Below are 27,319 nucleotides of genomic sequence, written 5' to 3'. Positions count from 1 at the left end.
AGCCTGTAGCAGCCAGGTGGGGAAGGGGAGGGTGGGCTCCGTCCTCCGGGCCAGCCTCTTGAGGTCCCTCCCTTACTCCTGCTGTCACCACCCCAGGTTCCTGGACTACCTATCTGACCTGTGTGTGTCCAACCACATCGCCATCCCCGTCACCCAGGAGCTCATCTGCAAGTGTGTGCTGGACCCCAAGAACAGTGACATTCTCATCCAGACCGAGTGAGCAGGCGTGATGTCTCCCGCCCACGCCCAGTGTCCTACAACCGGGCTTGCACCCTGCCTGGCTCCCCAGCTGCCTCAGAGCTTGGGCCCCATCTGGGTTCAGGATAGAATTGGCACCCACACTCTCCTCAGATATGTACCCAGTACTTGCTATGTGCCTAGCCCTGTACTGGCATGGGGTCGGGGAGGAGGGGGCACAGGAGAAGTAGCCAAGGCCCCCAGCCCTCGAGAAGCTCGTGGTTTCTTTGGGGTCCCGAGCTGCACGTTGGGTCCCCAGGGGAGGCAGCACAGGAGTCTGACTGGCTCTCCGTCAAGCTCCGGGAGGTCAGGATGATGTGGCCGGGCATGCTTGGGAGGGCTCTGGGCCTGGAGTTCTGCCCTGGCCCTGCTGCCTGTGACGGGTGGCCTTGGTCTGCAGGCTTCGGCCGGTGAAGGAGATGGCCCAGGCCCACGAGTACCTGACCATCGAGTACTCAGAGGAGGAAGTGTGGCTCACTTGGACCGACAAGAATAATGAGCACCACGAGAAGAGTGTGAGGCAGCTGGCCCAGGAGGCGCGGGCCGGCAATGCCCACGATGAGAACGTGCTCAGCTACTACAGGTGCCCTGCCCTGCCCTCCCCCCCAGTGCTTCTGTGCCCTGTGGCCTTCTCAGGAGCTTCAGCCAGTCCCTGCTGAGCTATGAGCTTTGCAGCCTCAGTGGTGCTCCGGCCTCCGCCTGCCCGCAGCACAGCCTTCACCAGGGAGGCTCCCTGAAGGATAACCCTGGGGCCGAGGAGCACTGGGTGGCCTTGAGGCCAGGCTTAGCTCAGTGACAGGCCTGAAGCAGACCCAAACCTGTCTCCACACACATATTTCACAAACAAGAATGCTCCATAACACTTATCAAACGTTCACTGTATACCAGGCACTGTTCAAAGCCCTTCACCCCATCACGCACTTAAGCCTCAACAACCCTGAGAGGTAGGGACTGTCATGGCCCTGTGTGAAGGTGGACAGACAGGCGCAGGCAGATAAAGGAACCGGTCGGAGGTTACAGAGCTGTGAGTGGTGAGCCGCGGTTCTGGCTCTGGAGCCCGTGGCAGGGAATGCGGGGCTGCGCTGGAAGCGGAGGGCGTGACGTCACCGGGCGCAGAACAGAGCTGCTCACAGCCCGCATCTCCCCGGCCCCTCCACCCCCACCCCTAGTCTCCCGGTCCTGCCCTCACTCCTGCCTGCGGCCGGCTCCCCTCATTGCACTCTCCTTTTCTCGTCCCTACTTTCCCCTCAGCCACCTGTCTTCCCACGAAGACCTACCCTGGCTATGCCAGAAAGCACTTTCATCCTTAGCAAGTTGGGAGAAATTTGCAAATACTCATAAATCTAGACTGCTTTTCCTTTTATCTCTCTTACTCAGAATTGTGTCCTTTCTGTGACAGTGGCCTATGCAGTTTAGCCTGAGTCCCTTTGCCACTTTCTTGACTGCTCAACAAGCTCAGGCTGTGCTAATAGCTCTTGGTAGCTCACCTGCCAGGTCCTCACCATCCTCCCTGCTCCGAAGGTACCAGCTGAAGCTCTTTGCCCGCATGTGCCTGGACCGGCAGTACCTGGCCATCCACGAGATCTCCCAGCAGCTGGGTGTTGACCTGATCTTCCTGTGCATGGCGGACGAGATGCTGCCCTTTGACCTGCGTGCCTCCTTCTGCCACCTGATGCTGCACGTACACGTGGACCGTGACCCCCAGGAGCTGGTCACACCTGTCAAGTTTGCCCGCCTCTGGACTGAGATCCCCACAGCCATCACCATCAAGGAGTAAGAGGGGTGGGGGAGGGTCGGTCGGGCAAGGCCGAGGTGGGAGGGTCCCAGGGATTCTCACGCCTCACTGCCCCCACCCCCAGCTATGATTCCAACCTCAACGCCACCCGAGATGACAAGAAGAACAAATTTGCCAGCACTATGGAGTTCGTGGAAGACTACCTCAACAATGTGGTCAGCGAGGCTGTGCCTTTTGCCAATGAGGACAAGAACAAGCTCACCTATGAGGTGCGTGGGACTCGTGGGGCTCCAGCTTGCTCCCTCACTGGGCTTCAGATGCTCCCTGGGGTCGGGGGCGGGGTCCAGGACCTCACTTCGCCCAGTCGCTGCAGCCAGTGCAGGGGGGTAGGCTGCTGAGACTCGCTGAGAAGGAGGCTTCTCCCCCGACCCTGGAGAGCTCCGTCTCCCCCTTGTCCTCTCACCACATCTGCCCCCTGCCCCCCCAGTAGGTCACAGGCCACTGCTGGGAGCCACCCCCCTCTTTCCGAATTTCTGTTCCATCTCCTCCACAGTAGCCTCCTTTGCAGGCCTCTCTTCCTCAGTAACCCACTAGGGACAGGCAGTCCTTGTCTGGGACCCTCGGTTCCATGTCCACACAGCCCCACTGTCTTAGAGGAACCTTACCCTCATTACACCTTCTTAGCCCTGGTTTCTGCAGTGGCCCGCCTGTCATGAGGCCCCTCCTGTCTCGCTTTTGCCACGCCCACTCTTACCCAGCCCCGCCCCTTCTCCGCAGGTGGTCAGCCTGGCGCACAATCTCATCTACTTCGGCTTCTACAGCTTCAGCGAGCTGCTGCGGCTCACACGCACGCTGCTCAGCATCATTGACTGCGTGCAGGGTCCCCCGGCCATGCTGCAGGCCTACGAGGACTCAGGTGGTGAGGCTTTGCTGCCGGGGCCATCCACCACGCCCCCTCAGTTTCTCCCTCACCTCTTTGTGCTCTCTGATCACCCCCCTGTGCAGCCTGCCTCCTGGCTCTGCTGTGAGAGGGTGTCTTTTGGCCCAATCCCCTTCAGCCTAGGCTGAAGCCCCCTACCCAGGTGCCATGGAGACCCCAGGGTCTGGGAGAGATGTCTTCCAATGCAGCTTTGTCTTGAGGGAGGGAGGAGGGAGGAGGGGAGACACAGGCCCTGCCTGGGGAGCTCCTGGTTTGAAGGGGAGACATAGTCCTACCACTGGGGAGTGTGAGGAGGAAGAGGGGGCAGCCTGAGGGGTGGAGCCACAGCCCTGCTCTTCGGGACACCTCTAGGTGGCATCAGCTTGTCTAAACAAAAAGTGTGTAGAGACTGACACCTGGCTTTCAGTGCTCTCACCCAGTGTCCCCTCAGCACCCCATGCTCTGTAGCGGCTGTCATGATGTCCCACGTGAGAAATCTCACTGCTTTCCCCACACACTTCACCTTTGCCCTGGCCCCCCCTTTTCCCAGGTTTGGCTGAAAGCTCACCATCCCCAGAAAACCTTCCTGGGTTAGCCTTGTCCCTGAGCGTGGCTGTGCCCTGCAGCTGAGGAGGACAGGGTCAGACTGGGGGCCCTGCTGTGCACCTGCTGTGACCCCCACCCCTGCTCTCCCTCCTCAGGCAAGAACGTGCGGCGGTCCATCCAGGGCGTGGGCCACATGATGTCCACCATGGTCCTGAACCGCAAGCAGTCTGTCTTCGGTGGCCCCAGCCTGCCGGCCGATGCCGGGGCCGCCGAGCCGCTGGACAGAAACAAGTTTGAGGAGAATGAAGACATTGTGGTGATGGAGACCAAGCTGAAGATCCTGGAAATCCTGCAGGTGGCTGGGCCAGGAGCACGGTGGGGTGTTGGGGACAGGGCGGGAGAGTGGGGCGGACGTGGGAAGCTTGGGTGGGGGGTTCTTTGAGACCGCAGTCTTTGGGGCTGGAGGCTCCGCAGTGGCTGGCAGTTCAGTCCAGCGGTTCCCAGTGTGGGGCCCTCTGACCGGCAGCGTCAGCCTCTCCTCGGGCTTAGACGTGCATGTTGGTGGGCCCTGCCCCGCACTTACGGGCAGCAAACACTGGAGGCGGGGCCCAGTCTGTGCTGTGACAAGCCCTGCTGGTGATTCTGGCTCCATTCCCCCACTGTCCAGGTGAGGAGAGGGACAGGGGAGGGGGCTTTCTCATGGACACACAGACTTTGAAGCAGAGCTAGGGATCTGAGAGCCGTTTTCCTGGCAAGGCAGATGCAGTCTTTCCTCTTTTGGGTCTCTTCTGAGTCCCCCAGCAACTCTTGGGAAAGGGGCTGGTAGGGTCTTGAGGAGGGATGAGGACCCTTGCTTTTGCCTTGCTGCAGTGACTTCCGCCAGAGGAGGGGGCTTCTGACCCATTCCCAGGCCTGGGGTTCCAGGTCTGAGTCCTGGGTGTGGTCAGAGGCTCTGTGCCCCATGAGGATGCAGGCCAGTCAAGGGTGTGTGCAAACCCTGTGTCCTTGCTTCTGACCCACAATGGCCTCACAGTCTGCACAGCCCTCGGTTTCTTCCCTCCCACCCCTGGGAGCCTTAGGATCCATTAGGCAGGACAGGATGGGAGGGTAAGCCTGAGCCTTTGGATCTGGGGAGCTTCCCTTTCCTATCAGCGTCCAGCCTGAGAAAGGGGCTAGTGATCTTCGTGGGGAGTGGTCTCGCCTCATTCTGAGAGGAGGTACAGGAGCTGGGGGAGGGCACCCTAGACCTCCCCGGGGAGAAGGGTCTTGGATGTTTTGGTTATGATGTCCCGGAGTACCCCAAAGAGCTGTGCTGAATGCCGGAGCTCCTGCGGGGTACCTGTCGCCACCCCCACCCCCGCAGGGGCAGGACTGGTTTCCTGTCTTCAGACCCGTCCTCACCCCATCCCCCCCTTTTCCAGTTCATCCTCAACGTCCGCCTGGATTACCGCATCTCCTACCTGCTGTCCGTCTTCAAGAAGGAGTTTGTGGAGGTGTTTCCCATGCAGGACAGTGGGGCCGACGGCACAGCTCCTGCCTTCGACTCCACCAGTGAGCCCCCCGCCCCCCTGCCTTCACCCTGCCTGAGGCTGAGGCTGAGGCTGACTCACCTGGGGGTACAGTAGCCGTGGAGGAGGCTGGGGGGACAGTTGGGCTTCCTTCCCTGTTTCCCAGCCTGCAAAGGCCTTTCTTCTCCATTGTCTCACTTAGTTGCCATAGTGAGAGGGGAAGGGCAGGAATCATTCCCTTCATTTCCTAAATGGGGAAACTGAGGCCCATGGAGGGGCAAGGATCTGCCCAAGGTCCTTGTGCCCATCTGCCCATCTTGCTCCCCACAGCTGCCAACATGAACCTGGATCGCATCGGGGAGCAGGCAGAGGCCATGTTTGGAGTGGGGTAAGGGTTGAGGTGGGGCTGTGTGTGGGGTTGGGTAGCTGGTACCAACACAGGCTTGAGACCTCCTCAGGATGGCCCGCATTTCCCGAGGCTGGGCTGGCCTCTGCCTCTGTCATTCCCCAGCTATGTGCTCTGAACCTCCCTTGTCCAGTGATGTAGGGGACACTTGGGCTCCAGAGACACTGTGGCCATTCCCCAGCTTCCATGCAGGGCGTTTGTGCCTCTGTGCATCAAGACTTGGCCAGGTGGCTGGAAGGATGTCCCCCACCCCCTCCTTGGGCACGTGCGGCCTGCTCTTCAGAGGGCTGGAGTGGGGAGAGGGCCAGGAGCTGGGGGCTCATCACTTCTGTGGCACGCCCTTGCCTCAGGTGAGGGCTTTGGACCCCTTCTGAGATGGCATTTTAAAATTCAGAACATAAATTACGTAAAGTTACAAAGGAAACCTGTGGCTTGAGATACAGTTACCAAAATATTGAAGAAAACAAATTTGGAGTGACTGTTTATTAGCACGTTAAGTAACAAGTTGTGCCAGGGTGTGATTAGTACCATGACTTTGAAGTAGTGATGGGTGTAAACAGTGTTTCACAATTTCTGTAACGACTCTAAAGTGATGTGAAAACATCTGTGATGTTTCAGTGTCACAGGTACTGCTAATTTTTTCTCATTGAAGAAAGTGCTACATTTTGGTTAGAGGCTGATAAAAATAAAGATGTAGCTCTTTCTCCTACGTGTTCATGGCCCCAGCTCTGTCCATGAGTCCTCTTGAATCTTTGCTTCAGTTGCTTAATCAAGGGGAGTCCTGTGGGACCCGAGGGGGTGTGGTGGTCACTTCGGGAGCTCAAGGCCGGGCTATTTATAAACTGGTGAGAAAACGTCAGTAGTTTTAGTACATGTCACACTGGAGGCTGGGTCTGCTGAGTGGGTGTCAGAGAGTGCAGCATCCTCGCCCGCCCCGGTGCCGCAGGAAGACGAGCAGCATGCTGGAGGTGGACGACGAGGGTGGCCGCATGTTCCTGCGAGTGCTCATCCACCTCACCATGCACGACTACGCGCCACTGGTCTCGGGGGCCCTGCAGCTGCTCTTCAAGCACTTCAGCCAGCGCCAGGAAGCCATGCACACCTTCAAGCAGGTGCTGCCCCCGCCTCAGCACCCTGGCCCTTGGGGAGTGGGGAGGGAGGCCTGAGCATCACCTGGCCCCTCCACCGAGCAGGCGGGCTGCCCTGGCCACACACTGGCCTGCACTGGGCATTGGGAGTTCGCAGTGATGGAGGAGGAGCTCACACTCACAGCACATTTGGGGTTCTTGGCCTTGCTGAGCTCTTTAGAGGTGAGGGCCAAGTCTTGGGTACTTTTATCTCTTTGCATTCTAGCTCAAGACTTCTCATTTCTTATGATGTGGACAACCCTTGACAGTTTGCAAGCTCTATCCCTTGCATCTCTGCTAAGTGCTTCAAATCATGCCTGGCATGCAGTCAGTCCTCGCTAGGCTTTTGTTATTGTGATGTCATGTGGTCTTGGTGGCTCCCTGTGAAATCAGACTGGAATTTAACAAGGGCTTGCTGTGTACCAGGCACTGAGCATTGCACTTGCATCTGTGGAGTTCCTGCAGCAGCCCTGACCACGTGGTTACTGCTCACTGCTGTCTTACAGAGCGGCAGGGCGAGGGAGTCGGGGTCCAGGCCCCTCTTTCAGCCAGCTCTCAGTGGTGCCAGAATGTTCTGCCCTTCCTTGCCCTGGTTAGGGTCCGAGTGAACAAGTGACAGGCCATAGCAGCATGTGACACGAGGCAGTGAGTGACTGAAGCCAGGTGATGAGGCAGCTCATGGCAGGGAGTGCAAGGAGGGCTACAGCCATGACAGAGGGTTTCCTGGAGGTGCTGGACTTATAAACATTGAGCTGGATTTGACTCAGTGCAGAGGAATGGTGGAGTGGAGATGCCAGGAGCAGAGGCCTGAGCAGAACAGGCTCTGGGACTCTCTGAGGCAGTGGTCCTCGCGTGCCTGTCTCCCCAGGCAAACCCATCCTCCACCTTCAGGTGCAGCTGCTGATCTCAGCCCAGGATGTGGAGAACTACAAGGTGATCAAGTCGGAGTTGGACCGGCTGCGGACCATGGTGGAGAAGTCAGAGCTGTGGGTGGACAAGAAGGGCAGTGGCAAGGGCGAGGAGGTGGAGGCAGGCACTGCCAAAGACAAGAAGGAGGTGTGTGGGGTGTGGAGAAGTGGGAGGGCCCTGGGGAGCGGCTGGGCCTGGCTGACTCCAACCCCCTGTGTCCCCAGCGGCCCACGGACGAGGAAAGCTTTCTGCCCCCACCTGGGGAGAAGAGCAGTGAGAACTATCAGATCGTCAAGGGCGTGAGTGCTGGGGGTTGTCAGGGTTGGGTCTGCCTGCCCAGAGGCGTCCGGGGCCTGGCCTCTTCCTCCTCCCAGCTCTGCCGGCCACTGGCCCTTGCAGTAGACATCTTCCAGCTTTCCCCGAAAGTGGAAAACAGCCCTGCCAAGGTCCAGATGGAATTATTTTAGAGCTGAAGGAATTTAATGAAATTCCATTTCACAGTCATATTGTTCTACTTTCACGGGTGGAATTGGGTTTTTCATGCTTCCCCTGCCTTGGTACGGAGATCTGACTCAGTGGCCTCGGCTCCTTCCCCCGTCCTGTCCCCGTGTGAGCTGGGGCCAGGCTCTGGGGGGCTGGGGGCAGGGGAAGCCTGACAAGGAGGGAGGGAGCTCTGGGCTCACCGCTGTCCCCCCAGATCCTAGAGCGGCTGAACAAGATGTGTGGTGTTGGGGAACAGATGAGGAAGAAGCAGCAGCGGCTGCTCAAGAATATGGATGCCCACAAGGTCATGCTGGACCTGCTGCAGATCCCCTACGACAAGGTGACCCCTGACTGCTGACCTCTGACTGCCCAGAGCAGCCTCACCCAGAACCGGAACTCCACCCAAACCACTAATACCTAATGCTGACCTGACCCATGCTCACCCTGACCTTTTGCCCTGACCTGTCCCCTGGCACACCCTGGCCCCTCAATACAATCTTAGTATCTCAATCTCAACCTTTGATCCTCTGCCCGCCATCCTGACCCACTTGGACCTGTATTTGACCCCAGCCGTACTCGGATTCTTGACCCAGACCCCAGCTTCTGTCTTCTTCTGTGCTCTAATCCTGATAGGTTCAGCTTCGTCTTAACCGTTGACCCTCAGCCTCTCCCTGACCTGTAATGTCAACTCTGGCCTCATCCTGACCCCTGACTTTAGTTCCTCACCTGGCCTCTGATTCCAAACTTAGCCTCATCTCAACCTCTGACCTTTTCACACCTCACCTTGGCTGACCTTGGTTGGTATTGAAATGTCCCAATCTTCACCCTGACTCTTGACCCTGACATCATCCCAATGCTTGCAGGACCCCGACCCCTAACCTGTGCTCTCCCACTCCAGCTTCATCTTGTCCTCTGACCCTCAGCCCCTTGCACTTCCATATCCTGGCCTGGAGGTGCAGCTTTTACCTTGAACCCAAGCCCTGATCCACCCCCACACCTTGCTTCCTGTGGGGAGCCCAGCACCCTCTCCCCTCTGTGCCCAGGGTGATGCCAAGATGATGGAGATCCTACGCTACACACACCAGTTCCTGCAGAAGTTCTGTGCAGGGAACCCCGGCAACCAGGCCCTGCTGCACAAGCACCTGCACCTCTTCCTCACGCCAGGGGTGAGGGGTAGTGTGGGGCATGGGGTGGGCGGGCGGCCGGTGGGCGGCCCGGACCCCCTCTCTGATGGACGCCTGCTACCCAGCTGCTGGAGGCAGAGACCATGCAGCACATCTTCCTGAACAACTACCAGCTCTGCTCCGAGGTCGGCGAGCCCGTGCTGCAGCACTTCGTGCACCTGCTGGCCACCCACGGGCGCCATGTGCAGTACCTGGACTTCCTGCACACCGTCATCAAGGCCGAGGGCAAGTACGTCAAGAAGTGCCAGGACATGATCATGACTGAGGTGAGGGCGGGGCCGGGAGTCTCATGGGACTCGGGTGGTGGCCACAGAGGGGGCCTTGGGTGGCAGGACACAGAACCTGGGCGGCCAGGCCCAGAGTTAGCGGGCCACGGAAGGAGTACTGGGCTGTGGAGGGGCTGCAGCCTAACAGAACTCAGACAAGGGCCTGGAAGAACTCAGACATGCATTTTATCATTTATCATTTATCCTTTATCCTTCATTTATCATTTATTGTCACTGATTTAAAAGTACCTGCCTGGTGCTGACAACCTTGTGTACCCGGGGAAGTCAGTCGAGTGTAAGCTTGGGGGTGGGGGATATAGGGACCATATTCTTTGTGCTCATTGCCAAGCCCCCGGCATGTGGCACATAGTAGGTGCTCAGTAAACACCTGATGACCGAAGGCATGAAGGGTGGGGGCTGAGTTTCATTTGGAGCAAAGGCGGTCTCTGCCTGGGCGGCTCGCAGCACGGGGCGGGCAGGAGAGGAAGGAGCCAGCACTGACGTGAGGCGAGGGGCTCACAAACGACGCGCCGTGGGCTGGAAGCGCTGTGCCATGCTGGCTGCTCACTGCTGCCATGTTATGTGGACAGCACAGTCGCTGACAGGAGGAGATGCCCTGGTGCCCCTTGATGGTTCAAATTACACACTGTGGGAACACAGGAGGGAGGGGGTCAGCTGGGTGGAGCTAGGATTGGAAAGGGCTCCTTGGAGGAGGTGCCTCTGAGACAAGCCCAAGTGGGACTTCTTTTCCTAGTGGAAGAAGGGGTACTTTCTGGGTCTGGGGTTTGGTGTCTCTGATGGCAGAGGGCCCTGAGGGCCGGGAAACCCCAAAAACTCAGGTAGGGGAGGGTCTCCTGAGTGTCGGGTGAGGGCAGGGGTCAGAGTCCCACTCTCTCCCTGGGAAGCGCAGGAGGGGTGGGGCCCAGGGCCTGCTTGGCCGAGGGGCCCGACACGTGTCCCCTCCTGCCTGCAGCTGACCAACGCAGGCGACGACGTGGTCGTGTTCTACAATGACAAGGCCTCGCTGGCCCACCTGCTGGACATGATGAAGGCTGCCCGGGAGGGCGTGGAGGACCACAGCCCCCTCATGTACCACATCTCCCTGGTGGACCTGCTGGCCGCCTGCGCCGAGGGCAAGAACGTCTACACTGAGATCAAGTGCACCTCCCTGCTGCCCCTGGAGGACGTGGTGTCCGTGGTGACACATGAGGACTGCATCACTGAGGTGGGCTGTGTCCATGTGGGGACAGTGGGGCTGGGAGAAGTGGCTGCATATGGAGGAAGGCTGTGGGGGATGGGTGCTTGATGCAGGCTGAGCAGCCTTTCTGCCCTGGGAGGGGAGGGAGGTGTGGCAGTGGATGGGGCTTGGGAGGGTGGTGGGGCTGTGGGCAGAAAACAAGGGGGAGACTGGGGGTTCGGTGGAGTGCAGAGACAGAGCCTGGGTGGGTGGGGGGCCCTGTGTGTGCCCCTGACCTCCCGCCTGGCCTTCCAGGTGAAAATGGCCTATGTGAACTTCGTGAACCACTGCTACGTGGACACGGAGGTGGAGATGAAGGAGATCTACACTAGCAACCACATCTGGACACTCTTTGAGAACTTCACCCTGGACATGGCTCGGGTCCGTCCCTGTGGTGGCTGGTGGCCCAGGAAGCCTTCCAGGGGTGGCTGTGGAGGGGCCTGTGTGCTGGACGACAGCCCCAGGCATCTGTCTGTCCTGCCCCAGGTCTGCAGTAAGCGGGAGAAACGCGGGGCTGACCCCACCCTGGAGAAGTATGTGCTGACCGTCGTGCTGGACACCGTCAACGCCTTCTTCAGCTCCCCATTTTCTGAGAACAGCACCTCCCTGCAGGTGGGCTTTCCTGTCCCTGAGAGCTTTGCACAGGGAAGGGGGGAAATCAGAATGCACGTTCGTATTTGCTGGTCGTGCATAAAGACATTGCAGAAGGCCATACAAGAGCATTAGTTAACTGCACAGTTTCTGTGATCAGGACAGAGGTGGGAGCTGTACTGTACCACAGAGCAGGAATTCCTAAGTTCACCTGGTGTGATGGGTCTGGGGTGGCCGGGGATGCCTGGCTGCACTGGCTCACCAAAGTCAAGGTGGGCATGCTCACCACAGTGGACAGCAGAGCCAAAACCAAAATCGGGAGAGTGGCACACAGAGAAGCTCAGTGTTGGTCTCGGTGTCCCTAGGACAGAAACAGGCAGGCTGGCCGGTGAGCGGGCCTCTGACTCCACTCACTGAAGGGGTCACAGCCTCTCAGCCGATGATCAGACTTTACAGCCCCAAAGCCCCAGAATGAAAGAGCCAGGTTCCCTTGGGCGAGGAGCCGCACCTGCTGCAGGAAACCAGTGGAAGGGGCTGCCTACAGGTGGAGGGATGGGGGCACAAGGGGGATAGTGTGGCTGAGAGAGAGCAGGAGAATGTGGGTTTCCTCACAGCAAGGGTGGGTTTATTTTGATACCCATGTGTTTGGGCCCTGGGACCTCCTTGGGACTGTGGGACTCTGGTCATTTGTATCAGCATTCCCTACTTCTCATCCGCCCCAGGGGCAGAATGTGGGAGAATGATGGTGGGGTCAAAGATAGGGGTGAGACTTCTTAAAGTGTGCCTTTTTTTTTTTTTAAGATTTTATTTATTTCTAGGGAGGGGAAGGTAGAGAAAAAGAGAGGGAGAGAAACATCTATGTGTGGTTGCCTTTTGCACACCCCATTTTGGGGACCTGGCCCGCAACCCAGGCATGTGCCCTAATTGGGAATCAAACTGGTGACCCTTTGGTTCACAGGCTGGTGCTCTATCTACTGAGCCACACCAGCCAGGGCTACCTTTTGGTTTTTGAACCATGTAAATATATCACTTTTCCATAACATTAATTTATTTAAAAATCTTTTAAAGGAAGACAATGTCAGCAGTAGAGCTGGAAGCCCCAGAGCTGGACCTTGGGAGCTCTGCCAGGGCTGCTGTGGACAGTTGGCGGGTTGGGCACAGAGAGGGGCACCTTTTTCCAGCTGGCACCGAGCATGTGGTAGCTGTTGGAGGCTGCCCCTCCACCCGTGCCCTTCTCAGTGGGCTCTGGTCCCTGGGCCGCTGCCCAGGGTGGAGGGCGGGCCGGGCTGCAGCAGCTGTCCCTTCTCGCAGACACACCAGACGATCGTGGTACAGCTGCTGCAGTCCACTGCGCGGCTGCTCGACTGTCCGTGGCTGCAGCAGCAGCACAAGGGCTCGGTGGAGGCCTGCATCCGGACCCTCGCCATGGTGGGTGAGTGTGCCGGGGCGCCGGCTGGCTCCCACCACCCCTCCTCGCCCTGCTCCACAGGGACACCTGCCTCACAGCAAACATTTACCCCTAAGCTCGCCCATCCTCTGCTCCCAGGTACTTCTCAGTAAGTCCTTCTTGGTGTCTAACTGGCATCTTGGCAATTGAGAAGCTCTTTTCTCCCCTGAGTCAGTTCCCTGGAGGAGAGTGCTGTGCTGGCCCGTGGCCTCAGGCAGGAGGGGGGACTGCCGGTCCTTAGGGAGAGTGGGGAAGCAGAGGGGTCAAGGTGGATCCAGCATGAAATTGAAGAGGCAGAAACTCCCTCTTTTTACCCCAAAAGGAGAAGAGGGTGCCTCAGTCCAAGTGCGGCCAGGATGGGGCTCCCTGCACCCAGAGCCTCGGCGTAGTTCACCTTGTTCCCCAGTGTGGCAGCCCTGGGCCTGCCCCTCCGGCTGCCTGAGCCTCCCCACCCTCTCCCCAACCAGCCAAGGGCCGGGGCATCTCGCTGCCCATGGACTTGGACGCCCACATTAGCTTGCTGCTCAGCAGTGGTGCCAGCTCTGTGGCCGCCGCCCAGCGGAACGCTACCAACTACAAGGCGGCCACGCGGACCTTCCCTCGGGTCACCCCCGCTGCCAACCAGTGGGACTACAAGAACATCATCGAGAAGCTGCAGGTGGGTGTGGGCTGTCCAGCACAGGGGCGGCTGTGGAAGGGCTGTTCTTGAGGAGCACCCCTTCCTGTGCTGCCCACACTCCCGGGAAAGGGCTGCTCGGCCCCTCCTCGGGGGCTGCTAAGCGCAGGCCTGGGCAGAGGTCATTCTAGGGGAGCCAGGAGAACCGGGGATCCGCTAGTGGCGCTGGCATTCCGAGAGGGTTAGGACACCCCACAGTCCTGGCAGCACCTTGTTGTGCGTGCCATGTACCTGTGGCCACTGTCTCATTGGCCGGTAGAGGGCGTGGTGGCTTATCCCCATGTGTCAGAAGACAAGCCCAGAGAGGGCAAGGGGTTTGCCCAAAGTCACAGGCTAGAGGACAGCCTGCCGCTCCCAAGCCATGGGCCCTGGAGCAGACAGATGTCATGCTTTGTGCAGGGTGGCTGTGTGGGCCCGGGACCCCCAGACCTGCGCAGGTCATTCTGTGGGGCTATTTAGTGTTGGGGTATAGGAATGGCAGTCAAGCTGCCATCATCTCTTGCGCCTGGGGGTGTGCATCTTGCGAGGTGGTGATCCAGTCTGGCCCGCCACAGGACATCATCACGGCCCTGGAGGAGCGCCTGAGGCCCCTGGTGCAGGCGGAGCTATCTGTGCTGGTGGACGTCCTGCACTTGCCCGAGCTGCTCTTCCTGGAGGGCAGTGAGGCCTACCAGCGCTGCGAGAGCGGGGGCTTCCTGTCCAAGTGAGGGGGACGCCTGGGGTGATGCGGGGCGGGAGCCTGAGACAGGGCGGGAGCCTGAGACAGGGCGGGGCCGGGCAGGGACCAGGATGGGGCGGGGGCCGTGTCTGGATGGAGGCATTGGGGATGCCCCAGCGTGCCCTTCTTCCTGCTGCCAGGCTGATCCAGCACACCCAGGACCTCATGGCGTCGGAGGAGAAGCTGTGCGTCAAGGTGCTGCGGACCCTGCAGCAGATGCTGCTCAAGAAGGCCAAGTACGGGGACCGGGTGAGTGCCAGGTAGCCCACAGCAGGGTGCAGGGGCCAGGACTGTCCAGCCAGTGGTTCAAAGGCACGAAGTACACTGCGGGGCCTTGCTCCTCCCCCCAGGGCAACCAGCTACGCAAGATGCTGCTGCAAAACTACCTCCAGCACCGCAAGTCCAGCTCTCGGGGGGACCTTCCCGACCCCATGGGCATCGGTCAGTGCTGCCGCCTCCGCTGTGCCTCTGGGTGGCCTGTTTGCCCAGCCCTGGGCCCTCCCACCCATTAGCTCCCCCTCAAGCAAGTCTCCCCATTCCAGGCCTAGACCAAGACTGGTCAGCAATCGCGTCCACCCAGTGCCGGCTGGACAAGGAGGGGGCCACCAAGTTAGTGTGTGACCTCATCACCAGCACCAAGAACGAGAAGATCTTCCAGGAGAGCATCGGCCTGGCCATCCGCCTGCTGGATGGAGGCAACACCGAGATCCAGGTGTGGGGTGGGCGGGTGTGGGGTGCCAGGGGCTCACCGCCCTTTGGCAGTGAGCCCCACTGGGGAGGAGGACAGTGTGCCAAGTTGCTTATTTATGGGGTCTTGGCTGCTGGGCTGAGTGCCTGTGGGCAGCTCCACCGCCCACATCTGTCCCCTGTGTCACATGGTCGCTTTTCTCTGCTCCAGCCAGGTCTGAGCCTGTCTCCCCACCATCCTGCCCTCTATCATATCCACCGTTCTTGCCTCTCAGCCTCTGCCCAGGCCTCCACCCCACCTCTCCCACGTCCTCCTCAGCCTTTGGTGCCCAGCTAGAGGCCTGCCTCCTCTGAAAAGCCCTCTTGGGTTGTTGCTTTATCCCCAGTCATTCTTTCATTCTTTCAGTAAGTCTGCACCCAGTGCCTTCTGTGTGCCTGGAAGCGTTTGAGGCACTAAATATTCCGTAGTGAACAAAAGCCAAAAGCCATGTGCTCTTGGCACTTACATCCCAGTGGTGACAATAGTCAATGACTGTGATCCCTGCGTAACACGGAGGGCGTGTCAGATGGAGATCATTCAGGCAGGGGTATTTTAGCGGGGTACTCAGGCAGGCCCCAGAGGTGAGCGTGTGGACAGTGGGCAGGGTGTGCCAGGCAGAGCGGGCAGCTGGCACAAAAGTTGTGAATAGGAGGTGGCGTGTGTGGCTGGAAGGGGTGGAGGAGGTGTGTGTGGGAGAGCCTGGGGTCAGAGAGGTGGCCGGCCATCATGTGACCTCGAGGGCACTGGGAGGCATGGCTTTTCCTTTGAGTAAGGTGGGGCTGCTGTGTGGGCACAGACAAGGGCCAAGGGCAGAGACAGAAGGTAGTCAGGAGGCTAGCGCCAGCTTCCAGCATCACAGTTACAGCAGTTACAGGCCCTTGCCCTTCCACCATCTCCCGCCCAGCCTTAGTCTCAGGGTGCAGGGGTGTCTCTGGCTCCCCATCCTTAGTCTGGTTGGGGCATGTCTGGGGGGCCCATCTGTGCCCCATCCTTGTCCCTGCAGCACAGGACAGAGGTTTCCAGGGCTTCACTAAGAGTTGCTTACAGTCAGGCTCAGTGCTGGGCCTGCCCCCAACCGCCACCATGTAACCATCCACCCCTAGAAATCCTTCTACAACCTGATGACAAGCGACAAGAAATCAGAGCGTTTCTTCAAGGTGCTGCATGACCGCATGAAGCGCGCCCAGCAGGAGACCAAGTCCACAGTGGCCGTCAACATGAGTGACCTGGGTAGCCAGCCCCGGGAGGACCGGGAGCCAGCAGACCCCACCACCAAAGGTCAGGGTTGGGCCAGGGACACAGGGACAGGTGGGGGGGTGCGGGGGTGGGTTCACAGGGTACAGGGGCAGGGCATCACAGGCAGGGATAAAGGCTCAGGGTGGGAACACAGGGTGAGGGTGAGGGTCTGGTGCTCCAGCAGCCCCAGCCTCACCAGGCCTTGCCCCGCAGGCCGTGTGGCCTCCTTCTCCATGCCTGGCTCCTCATCCCACTATTCGCTGGGCCCCAGCCTGCGCCGGGGACACGAGGTGGGCGAGCGTGCGCAGAGCAACGAGATGGGTACGTCTGTACTCATCATGCAGCCCATCCTGCGCTTTCTGCAGCTGCTGTGTGAGAACCACAACCGGGACCTGCAGGTGAGCCCCTTGTCACACACCCGCCCTTCCCCCACTGCCCAGCCAGCCCGGTCCCCAGCCGTGCCACACCCACCTCGTCTGCTCTGCAGAACTTCCTGCGCTGTCAGAACAACAAGACCAACTACAACCTGGTGTGCGAGACGCTGCAGTTCCTGGACATCATGTGCGGCAGCACCACCGGAGGCCTGGGGCTGCTGGGGCTCTACATCAACGAGGACAACGTGGGCCTCGTCATTCAGACCCTGGAGACCCTCACCGAGTACTGCCAGGGCCCCTGCCATGAAAACCAGGTGAGCAGCAGCCGGTGGCCGCATGGACGTGTGGGAGGATGGAGCAGGCTGGGCAGGGGAGGGGCTGTGGCCCTGGAGCCACCACAGTTCTGAGGGGCCTGGGCCCTGTGTCCCCACACTGCTCCTGGCAGACCTGCATTGTGACTCACGAGTCCAACGGCATAGACATCATCACCGCGCTGATTCTCAACGATATCAGTCCCCTGTGCAAGTACCGAATGGATCTGGTGCTGCAGCTCAAGGTGGGGCTCATGGCAGGCCACGTGAGTGTGTAGGTGTGCACGAGGCGTGTGTTCACATATGCCTGTGACATGTAACATGCACGCTGGCATGTGTAGTGTGAGTACCACATGTATACACATGTGGTGGCGTGTGCAGTCTGTACCTGTATAATACATGCATGTTTATTTAGACACTCGAGTGAATGTGTGAGCAGTTACTCTAGAAGCAAACATATTCATGGTTTATCCGAAGGCCTCCTGTGTATGTGCATGCTGCCTGGGGGGTTGAGTGAGCCTGCCATAGTGTGGGGGTGAAGGTGGCCTGGATATGCAGAACACCTCTCAGCAAGCTTCGGGGATAGGGAGGCTGGGAGGGGCTGCTACAGAGTACTCAGCAGTGGGGGCGGGGCTTCAGACTGTGTCCTGTCTCCCTCCTCCCCCTAGGACAATGCCTCCAAGCTGCTCCTGGCTCTGATGGAGAGTCGGCATGACAGTGAGAATGCTGAGCGCATCCTCATCAGCCTGCGGCCCCAGGAGCTGGTGAGGCTGGGCAGGTGGGAAGGGGCCCTGCTGGGGTATATGGGCATGGGGATTAGGGTCTAGCCTGCCCTAAACCCCACGAAGAGAGCATTCGAGCAGGCACTGCCCCGCCAGGTGGATGTCATCAAAAAGGCCTACCTGCAGGAGGAGGAGCGTGAGAATTCAGAGGTGAGCCCACGTGAAGTGGGCCACAACATCTACATCCTGGCACTGCAGGTACCAGCTCCACCCCGTGGACCCAGTCCCACCCCGTGGACCCAGTCCCACCCTGCAGGCCCAGTCCCTGGTGACCCTGTCTCCCAGCAACTACGCTGCAGTGATTGTGCACTGCCTTCTTGCTCAGCTCTCCAGACACAACAAACAGCTGCAGCATCTGCTGAAGCCTGTGAAGCGCATCCAAGAGGAGGAGGCTGAGGGCATCTCTTCCATGGTGGGGGTCTAGACAGGGCTGGGTGTGGGGGCGGGGCTTAGGTCTAGGGGCGGGGCTGGCAGGAGAGTGGGTGGGCAGTTATGGGGATGGGAGGCTGGGATTTGAGGGCGGGGCCATGCCCCAGGGAGGCTCTAGCTAGGGGATGAGGTAGGCGGGGCCAAGAACTCAGGGTGGAGCTGTGGCCAGGGGACTGGCCTGGATCTAAGTTAAAAGTAAGGATCTGTGAACCAAGCTAGAACTGGGGGCCTGAGGCTCAGGGGTAAAACCAGGACTTAGAAAGGGGAACAAGGCTGGAGTGGATGGGTGGGTCTGCACAGGGTCTGCAAGCCCAGAGCAGGACCGAGGGCACACCTGGGCAGCACTGAGGGCACTATCATAGGATTGTCTGGACATGGCTCTCCCACTCCCTGCTACCCCTTTGGGGCTGGGGCTGGGGCTGGGCTCAGGCCTTGCGGGCCCCGCCTGACCTCAGTGCCTTCACCACCCCCAGCTCAGCCTCAACAATAAGCAGCTGTCGCAGATGCTCAAGTCCTCAGCACCTACGCAGGAGGAGGAGGAGGACCCACTGGCCTACTACGAGAACCACACGTCCCAGATTGAGGTGGAGACTAACGGTGGCAGGGGCGGCAGGGGCGGCAGGGGCGCGGGGGGTGAGGGCCATGAGTTCGGCCCTGGAGGCCTCAGCCCAGGTGAGACCATGAGCCTGTATGTGCCAGATTGTGCGGCAGGACCGCAGCATGGAGCAGATTGTGTTCCCGGTGCCTGGCATCTGCCAGTTCCTGACAGAGGAGACCAAGCACCGGCTCTTCACCACCACAGAACAGGACGAGCAGGGCAGCAAAGTGAGCGACTTCTTCGACCAGTCCTCCTTCCTGCACAACGAGATGGAGTGGCAGCGAAAGCTCCGCAGTGAGGACCCCAGCGGGGCGGGAGGGCAGGGCTGGGCCGGACGCTGCTCCCCAGTGCCTCCCTTATCTGCTGGTGGTTGCCCCACCCTCACTCCTAGGAGGGCTCCAGTGCTTTCCTCTGGAGTGGGGGCTGGAGCTTGTGTGTGCAGTGGGCCCATGATGGGTGAGCAGATGGTGTTGATCGGGGCCCCTCTCACACCAGCTTCCTCCTTCAGGCATGCCGCTGATCTACTGGTTCTCTCGCCGCATGACCCTGTGGGGCAGCATCTCCTTCAACCTGGCCGTGTTTATCAATATCATCATCGCCTTCTTTTACCCCTACGTGGAGGGTGCATCCACAGGTCAGGATAGGGGGCTGGCAGGCAGGGACCTTGGAGCTCACAGGCCTCCTCCCCTGGACTGGGGGAGCCTGGGGGCCAGCTAAGCTATGAGGGGACCAGGTGCAGACTGAAGAGGAGCACTTCTGTACATTGCCCGCTGGGCTGCACGCCCCATTGTGGGGAGACACAGGTGTGGTCCAGTGGGACGGACAGGGTCCTTGACCTCTGGAGACAGCACACACATGTACACACACACGAGCCAGAGACCACATTTGATGGCAGCAGCTGGAGAGTATCTCCCACCTTAGGCCTAGTGATGCAGGTGTGATGGGGTTCCCTAAAACCAGGTGACTAGGCACTTAGTAGGGAAGGCTTCCAGGAAGAGGTGTTTCTTGGGGCCCATTGGGGTGTGGGGGGCTTGAGCACGTCATGCTTAGCCCTGCTTCTGGCCCCAGGAGCGCTGGACTCCCCACTCATCTCGCTGCTCTTCTGGATTCTCATCTGCTTCTCCATCACTGCCCTGTTCACCAATCGCTACAGCGTCCGTCCGCTCATCGTGGCGCTCATCCTGCGCTCCATCTACTACCTGGGCATTGGGCCCACGCTCAACATCCTGGGTGCCCTCAATGTGAGTGCCAGGGGAGCCCCCACCCCAAACCAACCAGCCACCTCCCAGCAGGCACTGCTCTGCCCCACCCCCTTGTCCCTGGGTTGGGATCCCAAATTCATTATGGACCTGCAGTGGGGACCCCTCCGTGCCTGCTCTGTCTCCCTGGACAACCTGGAAAGATGGCACTAGAGATAGCCATCCAGCCAGGAGTCATTTTAGAGCCCCAGCTTCAGGGCTGCTGTGCACACCGTGTGAGCTGCCCCGCCCACATGCACTGTTCCCATTGAGGACAGCGAAGATTTATATACAGCAAAGATTTGCATGTTATGGCAATTTCCTCACAGACGCTGAGCAAGGGGGCTGTCTTTTCCTAACTTAGTCACTGTGAAGGCTGAGGGTGGTCTTCTCCTTTTACTTATATTACTTTCTTTCTGGAACTAGGGGACCCAGGTGGCTTCTCCTTTATTTTAGTCCCAGGAGCCCAGGTGCATTTCTGAAAGCATTTTCATTAATGCCGTGTCTGCTAGGCTGAGCAGGAGCAGCTCAGATCCACTCCATAGAAGGCGTGGCCTCTGAGCTGGACAGTGGGCAGGGTCGTGGGGGTAGAGATTCAGGGCAGGCAGTGGGGCCTGACCCCCATGCCCTGCATTCACCCCCAGCTGACCAACAAGATCGTGTTTGTGGTGAGCTTCGTGGGCAACCGTGGTACCTTCATCCGGGGCTATAAGGCCATGGTCATGGACATGGAGTTCCTCTACCACGTGGGCTACATCCTGACTAGTGTCCTGGGCCTCTTTGCCCATGAGCTCTTCTACAGCATCCTGGTGAGACCTGCGGAGGGGTCAGGCGAGGTGGGGTGCAGGGGCAGTTGGGGCCATGTAGGGTGAGTCGCTCGTGGTTCTATAGCACCAGTCTCTGTCATGTCCTCCTGCTGCTGGGCCTGAAGGAGTGGATTTCCAGTCCAAACGGGCCTTCAAGGCTCTGATGGCCACTCCTGGCCTCTGTCTGACTCATTATCCCTGCCTGTGTGGTGCTGGTTTAAGCCTGGATTCTGGCACCAGACCATCCTAGTTTAGCTACTACTAGCTATGTGACTTTGGACAGGATTCTTTGCAGCTGTGTGCCTCAGTGTCCCCATCTGTAAAACAGGGATATTTAACAGCACCCATCTTCTAGAATAACTGAGGATGAAATGAGCTAAGGCACATCGATCACGCGTAGCAAGTGCACCATCAGAGTTGGCCGTCCCCTCCCTCTGTGTGTGGCACCTGCCTGCCCCTTGGTCTATCCCTTTCCTCAGACTGAGAACCCCAGGTTCCTTCCAGAAGCCTCCATACCAGGCCTGCAGCCAGGGCCCAAGCACAGACCACTGGGGAGACCTTGGGAAACCACGGGCAGCCACGCAGCCCTTGGGCCCAGCGGCATCCCCAGGCCCTCAAGGCCTCTTCTCTGCGCTGCAGCTCTTTGACCTCATTTACCGTGAGGAGACTCTGTTCAATGTCATCAAGAGCGTGACCCGCAATGGCCGCTCCATCCTGCTGACCGCCCTGCTGGCCCTCATTCTCGTCTACCTCTTCTCCATCGTCGGCTTCCTCTTCCTCAAGGACGACTTCATCCTCGAGGTTGACCGGCTGCCCAGCAACCATTCCAGAGGTCTGGGGCCCCTCGCTAGGTGTTGTGGGATGAGAGGGCCTTTCCAAGTGACTGACACCAGAACCAGGGCCAGGGCCTGGGATTGCTTAACCCCCTGCCTCAGTTTCTTGTACTGGGTTCTGGGGGGTTCTATCTCACACCTCCCTCTTCTGGTACAGACTACGGAGTGGGAGAGCCTTGGGTCTCTGGCTGCCTGAGGAGCCACTTGGGTCGCAGACCTTATCATTCATGTTAAACTCAGTATTTGCAGGGGCTGCCCATGTGCCAGGCCTGGGGTTGCACAACCCGACAGGGGCAGGGGCATGAAGACCCTTCTGTTGTAGCCAGACAGAGCAGGGAGCTGGCAGTATCAGGGAAGGCTTCCTGGGGATTGTGATGCTGGGGAGGTTGTGAACCAGGGAGAGGGTAAGACCAGGCATTTGACCTCATTCATGTCCCCTGTAGCCAGCCCCCTGGGGATGCCACATGGAGCTGCCACATTTATGGACACGTGCAGTGGGGACGGTGTAGGCTGTGCCTCAGAGGTCACAGTGCCCGAGGGCCTGGAAGGTGAGGGCAGTGCGTTGGCACTCGGGGTGGGGTGGGGTGGGATGGGGTGGGAGCAAGTGGCCTGGCCTGAGCATGAGCACTCACGGTCTGCTTACAGAGGATGGGGAGCTGGACCCTACAGAGCGAGCCTGTGACACCCTGCTGATGTGCATCGTCACTGTCATGAACCATGGGCTGCGCAACGGTGGTGGCGTTGGTGACATTCTCCGCAAGCCCTCCAAAGATGTGAGCACCACCCACCCCACTTTCAAATCCAATTGGCTTAAGCCCTGGCCAGGTCACCAGCTGTGAGCATCCCACCCTCAGGCCACAGCCAGACAGAGCAGCTTGGCCCTTCACTCTTCGGTGTCATAAGCCCCTTGTTTATACCCTCCTTTCTGTGCTTTCCCACTCAGTCCATATGCAGTTACACTGTTGGGCCGTCCTCACCCCAGTCTGTGCAGACACCCTGCCAGCTAGCTCCCTGTGGATACTGTGAGGGGAGACCTTGGTAACCAAGCCTCGCCCAGACTGGGGAAGGCCTGAGTCCGCCGGTGGGCGTGTCTCTGGGCTGCACTGGCTTCCTCTGCGAGGCAGAGCCCCAGCCCACAGCAGGGGCCTCATAGAGAGGCCTCAGGGTTTGGCTTGGGCAGTCCAGCCTTCCCAGAACAGCAGACTGTCCCCAGTCTCATAGGGGTGGGAAGCCCTCTCCCTGGTCAGACAGAGGGTTTCTAGAACATGTGAGGCCTGGTGTACTGAGGGTGGGGCTGAGGGGTTCAACTCGGGCCCTTCCCCTAACCAGAAGTTGGGGACAGGCACAGGCCTAGCCTCTAGCTCAGCTCAGCTCCTTCTCCAGGTCTTTGTCGCAGCTGGCCTCCTTTCGGAGTCTGCTGTTTAATCCACTTTTGCCATCTTCCTTCTGCTGTGGGCTGGGCCCCTCTATCACAGCCCTGACCCTACTTTAGCCCTGCCTGCCAGGTGACCTGGGGACTGCTGGGCTCAGCCTCTATGCCCTGCCCTGCAGGAGTCTCTGTTCCCAGCCCGAGTGGTCTACGACCTCCTCTTCTTCTTCATCGTCATCATCATTGTGCTGAACCTTATCTTTGGGGTGATCATTGACACATTTGCTGACCTGCGCAGTGAGAAGCAGAAGAAGGAGGAGATTCTCAAGACCACGTGCTTCATCTGTGGTGAGGCCTTGTTCCTTTTCTGCAGAGGTCACGGCAGGCTGGGGTACCTGTGGCCTGGGACATTATCTGGGCCGATGGCAGCTTCAGTTTGGCCCTTCCCCGGGTTCTGGTGGCCACTGGGGCTGCCCTGGGGCTGATGGCTTGATGGCTGCTCAATGCAGAATTGGGACAATAGGACCCTGCCTGAACTTGGAGTAATAGAGGGAGTGGGAAAGGTCCTCGAACCATCTCTTTAAACCCACTATTGCAGAGGACACCAAAGCCCAGTCAGCAGCCTCAAGCCTCTGGTCTCAGTCCAGGGCTTTTCCCATCCCTGGTATGAAGTGCTAGTCCCCTCTCCATCCACCTCACGCTAAGGAATGGGTGTCACCTATAGGACAAGTCCTGTTTCTCTGGGTTTAAGGAACTCTGATGTTTGCTCCCATAGTCCTTAGCTGCCGTTTTGGTGGGCTACAGCTGAGGCAGGGCAGAATCTCCACACTAAGTGGCTAACAGAAGTGACCTAAATGGCCTAGAGAGGGCTGCTGCCTGCACTCGTGCAGTCAGACCTAGCGTGAGAACAGATGTGCCCACTGCAGAGGTGGTGTGTGCGGCCCTGCCGGCCCACAGGGATTCTTGGGGGCAGGTGGTTTCATCCTCACTCTCTGCATCCTCAGGTCTGGAGAGAGACAAGTTTGATAACAAGACGGTGTCATTTGAGGAGCACATCAAGTTCGAGCACAACATGTGGAACTACTTGTACTTCATCGTGTTGGTCCGTGTGAAAAACAAGACAGACTATACGGGGCCTGAGAGCTACGTGGCCCAGATGATCAAGGTGTGGGCCCTGGGAGGGGTGGCTACGGCCAGCTGCACTGACCAGGGAGGCCCGGGGGTGATGTGGGACAGCAGTGGACACTTGTTGAAAGGCCAGGAGGATAGCAGAGCAGCTGCTGGAGCCAGCCCCTGGGGACTTGGAGCCTGGCCAGCTGCCTGTGCTACAGACGGTGCTGCTTGGGCTCTGTTGTCAAGAAAAGGCCATGGCAAACCCATCAGCCTGAGGACGGGTGTGGTGGCCCTGGACGTGGGTGCATGATGCTGTGGTGGCGTGGGAGCAGGGCAGACTCTGCTCTCACCACCGCTGCGGACCACTCCGAGGGAATATATATATTGCTTTTGGGTAACTGATGTGGCACATCTTCAAGTTGCTGCACAGCACATACATTGCAGGCTCAAAGACGTATTTAGTGGGAAGAAAAGAGTTCCCTGCGTTTAAGTCTGTAATTTGAACTGATCTTTGAGTACAGGTTTATCAGTTGGTCTGAGAATTCACAGCTTGCCACAAGGAACCAGAAAGCTGCCTGGTACCCCTCCCACCCCTTCCGTCCTGGGGACCATGGCTTTGCCTCTCAGTCCTGTGTCGGATCCAGCATCCTCAGCAGGCCTCCTGCTCTCCGATCGTGCCATCTGTTTGACTCGAATCTTCCTGGGGCGTGGGGCATGCGTGTCAGGGGGTGGAGTGAAGGGAAGGAAGGAAGGGGGTTCAGGGTCCAGTGCAGAGCGCCCCCCGCCTAGGGGTGTTGTGAGAGTGAACAGATGGTGCCGATAGCAGTGACAGACCGAGGCAGCCTAACGGAAGTCATCCTGTCACCGTGCTGGGCCTTCACCGCAGTGGGTTCACTGCCAGCTTGCTCTGGCCCTGGGGAGGACCCGGTCAGTTCAGACTTTCCCGTGACGCATCCCTGGGGACTGCTTTGTCGAGGGCAGGGCAGCACTGCTCTTCTCAACATGGCTTTTCCGGCTGGGCCCAAGCTTGCTCACCCCACTGGTGATCTTTTTCAGAACAAGAACCTGGACTGGTTCCCCCGGATGAGGGCCATGTCCCTGGTGAGCAACGAAGGGGAGGGGGAGCAGAACGAGATCCGGATCCTTCAGGACAAGCTTAATTCCACCATGAAGCTGGTGTCCCACCTCACCGCTCAGCTCAACGAGCTCAAGGAGCAGGTACACGCCCAGCCTGACCCAGACACCACCCTCAGGGTCCCACTGGGCAGCCTCCAACTGTCACCGAGAGGGCGTAGTCCAGCCTGCCATGGGGGTGGAGGGAGTAGGTGCTGGGGCCTTCACGTCTCTTTCTCCCTGGCCCCCATTCTTGGGTCTCAAAGGTCTCATATCCACACTCCCCTCCGAGGAAAGCTAGAGTAGGAGAGGCCAGCTCCCATCCTTGAGCCTCTGAAAGATACAGCCAAGCAGAACCTTGGCGCATCCTCCTCTCCATCTGGCAGTGACAGTGAGGTTAGGCAGCCCCTTTTAGGTGGGGTGGTTTCCCAGCTGCACCGCATCAGGGGTTTGTGGCATGCTAATAGAGGACAAGTGTTTGGGGCTGACATTCTCACTGCACCCTGAGGGTCCTGGCCTGCCACCTGTGCTGAAAGGCAGCTGGGCCCACAGTGGGAGGGTGGGCACAGGCCCCTCGGCAGTGCCTGTGGAGAGGGCGTTGGGTGGCCTGACCTGTTGGCATCTGTTTAACCATAGATGACGGAACAGCGGAAACGCAGGCAACGCCTGGGCTTCGTGGATGTCCAGAACTGCATGAGCCGCTGAGGAGAGCCACGAAGGCCCCATCAGAGGCCCAGACAGGTGCTGCTTGTACCTAGAGCTGTGACTGGAAATACTGCCCCTTCCCTTGGGCTGGGAGGCCCAGCCAGCCCACCAGCTCTCAAGGCTAGGTGCCCACCCAGCCTCTGGCTCCTACTCCTGCCAGACAAGCCAACCTGGGCTCTGACCAGCATGGAGAGGGGAGCCACAGAGCTGACAGCCCTGCCTAGAGCCCTTAAGATTCAGAAACTCACCAGGAGTCAGTTTACCTTAATGTTTTAAAGAAAGGTAAGTCCTCTTAAAGGACCGTTGCTTTGTTTTTTAAAGCAGTAACTGACATTCCTTTGTATTTCTTCTGTGGGTGATTAGGACTGGGGTCACCTCTGTATTCCAAGCACTACATAATGGTTGCTGCCACCTCTGGGGGAGGTGCAGTAATGCTGTTGCTAGGGATTCTAGGGCTTTGTTACTTAACTTATTCCCAGGCTGTGCACAGCCCTGCCCCCGCAGCTCCCTCTGTGCCTCAGATCCGCTGCAGACGGTGTAGTCCTCACTGTGTGTCCGGGCCAGCCCTCGGCACAGCCCCAGGTGGACTGCTGACTTGAGGATGGCGAGCCTTGCTCCTGGGAGAGGCACAGGCCCCAGTGACAGGGCTGGGGTGCAACCGAGTGGCTGGTTTTTGACTGCTTGTTTTTTTTCTTTTGGTGTAATGTTTTACAAATCTTTGGCCTGAGAACTAATATGTTAATTGCCTTAATAAATTAATAAAACTATAGAAAGGGATGCTGTTTCCTATACCTCTAGGACTGTGGGGTCTAATGTGGCCTGCTGGTCGGGCCTCACCTTGGGCTGCCTGGAGATGGTGAGTGACAATGTCTCACAGTGATTCCTCGCAGGGGTCCCTGGACAGACAGAACTAGAACTGTATTGCAGTATAACTGGGTTTGGTCATAATCCTATGCATTTTATTGTGTGCATTCCAAAACACACCGAGGAGTCCAGGTGCAAAGTGCTGAAGAACTCACTTCCGCATCCCTACAAGGGTGCTGGTCCTGCCCTAACCCTTCTCGGCTTGCTTTCTAACAGAAGAAAGCTTGGGCACAAAGGCTGCTAGTAAGAGTTAAGGTTCCATGAGCCATAAAGTGACTGACGAGTGTGTCCCTGCCAGGGTGCCCCTGCCCTGTGGCCTCCCACAGAACCCGCCCAGAGGGCTGAAGCCACCACAACCCAAGACCCCGCTGGCCAAGGCCTCAAGCTCCACTCTGTCCCTCACACCAGCTTGGAACATGGGCTTTCTGCGAGGCCGGCGGCAGAGGACCACGCTCCATCTTTCTGAGTCATGGAAACGGGGGCCGAGCGGGCTATTCTCATCTCTGCTGACCACTTCCTGCTGTTTGTGACAGGGTGCCTTCTTCCAAGTTTACTGCTATTTTTGGCTATCTACCAGAAGCTCCTAGAACAGAAGGGAACCCGAGAACCTTGCCAGAAACCAGCCAGACCCCCATTGACAGGTGGGGCTCCTATGGCTGCACGGGAAGCACCTTGCCCAGAGGCCCCGTCACCTTCCCTTCTCAGGCCCTAACGGGGTCCCTCGTTTCCTCTTTCCCAGACACCTCCCTACCCTGACCCTGACCATGGGCAGGGCAGATGTTCAAGGGCATCCCTCTTAGGCTGAAACTTTCTCCGGAACCATAGGGCGTCC

The 27,319-nt window shown here is 58.8% G+C and overlaps 1 protein-coding gene across 3 annotated transcripts in view; it reads left to right on the top strand.

Moving 5' to 3' along the window:
• Window positions 1-26,400, top strand: part of ITPR3 (inositol 1,4,5-trisphosphate receptor type 3) — a 66,620-nt gene extending 40,220 nt beyond the window's left edge. For 2 of the 3 annotated variants that reach the window (XM_045834677.1, XM_045834687.1), the window contains exons 17-58: window positions 97-216; window positions 638-820; window positions 1,759-2,010; window positions 2,097-2,241; window positions 2,750-2,891; window positions 3,593-3,792; window positions 4,859-4,988; window positions 5,276-5,333; window positions 6,298-6,463; window positions 7,370-7,534; window positions 7,612-7,686; window positions 8,085-8,210; window positions 8,914-9,036; window positions 9,120-9,320; window positions 10,294-10,545; window positions 10,813-10,938; window positions 11,044-11,169; window positions 12,460-12,580; window positions 13,063-13,253; window positions 13,826-13,974; window positions 14,130-14,238; window positions 14,340-14,430; window positions 14,532-14,701; window positions 15,820-15,994; window positions 16,166-16,350; window positions 16,440-16,640; window positions 16,772-16,882; window positions 17,306-17,401; window positions 17,516-17,617; window positions 17,745-17,831; window positions 18,322-18,432; window positions 18,548-18,740; window positions 18,955-19,080; window positions 19,515-19,687; window positions 20,329-20,493; window positions 21,130-21,322; window positions 21,767-21,871; window positions 21,969-22,096; window positions 22,875-23,040; window positions 23,697-23,857; window positions 24,862-25,023; window positions 25,555-26,400. In XM_045834677.1, coding sequence (XP_045690633.1) covers window positions 97-216; window positions 638-820; window positions 1,759-2,010; window positions 2,097-2,241; window positions 2,750-2,891; window positions 3,593-3,792; window positions 4,859-4,988; window positions 5,276-5,333; window positions 6,298-6,463; window positions 7,370-7,534; window positions 7,612-7,686; window positions 8,085-8,210; window positions 8,914-9,036; window positions 9,120-9,320; window positions 10,294-10,545; window positions 10,813-10,938; window positions 11,044-11,169; window positions 12,460-12,580; window positions 13,063-13,253; window positions 13,826-13,974; window positions 14,130-14,238; window positions 14,340-14,430; window positions 14,532-14,701; window positions 15,820-15,994; window positions 16,166-16,350; window positions 16,440-16,640; window positions 16,772-16,882; window positions 17,306-17,401; window positions 17,516-17,617; window positions 17,745-17,831; window positions 18,322-18,432; window positions 18,548-18,740; window positions 18,955-19,080; window positions 19,515-19,687; window positions 20,329-20,493; window positions 21,130-21,322; window positions 21,767-21,871; window positions 21,969-22,096; window positions 22,875-23,040; window positions 23,697-23,857; window positions 24,862-25,023; window positions 25,555-25,623 — 6,130 coding nt within the window. In that variant the 3' untranslated portion in view covers window positions 25,624-26,400. The remainder of the gene's footprint in view (window positions 1-96; window positions 217-637; window positions 821-1,758; window positions 2,011-2,096; window positions 2,242-2,749; window positions 2,892-3,592; window positions 3,793-4,858; window positions 4,989-5,275; window positions 5,334-6,297; window positions 6,464-7,369; window positions 7,535-7,611; window positions 7,687-8,084; window positions 8,211-8,913; window positions 9,037-9,119; window positions 9,321-10,293; window positions 10,546-10,812; window positions 10,939-11,043; window positions 11,170-12,459; window positions 12,581-13,062; window positions 13,254-13,825; window positions 13,975-14,129; window positions 14,239-14,339; window positions 14,431-14,531; window positions 14,702-15,819; window positions 15,995-16,165; window positions 16,351-16,439; window positions 16,641-16,771; window positions 16,883-17,305; window positions 17,402-17,515; window positions 17,618-17,744; window positions 17,832-18,321; window positions 18,433-18,547; window positions 18,741-18,954; window positions 19,081-19,514; window positions 19,688-20,328; window positions 20,494-21,129; window positions 21,323-21,766; window positions 21,872-21,968; window positions 22,097-22,874; window positions 23,041-23,696; window positions 23,858-24,861; window positions 25,024-25,554) is intronic. The other variant, XM_045834682.1, reaches the window with a different exon arrangement.
• The last annotated feature ends 919 nt before the right edge of the window (window positions 26,401-27,319 follow it).

Source organism: Phyllostomus hastatus, unplaced genomic scaffold, assembly GCF_019186645.2.
Source record: "Phyllostomus hastatus isolate PE091 unplaced genomic scaffold, TTU_PhHast_1.1 phas_contig_1048, whole genome shotgun sequence".
Taxonomy (NCBI): Eukaryota; Metazoa; Chordata; class Mammalia; order Chiroptera; family Phyllostomidae; genus Phyllostomus; species Phyllostomus hastatus.
Note: the sequence above shows the minus strand (reverse complement) of the source record. Positions and strands in the feature narration are given on the sequence as shown.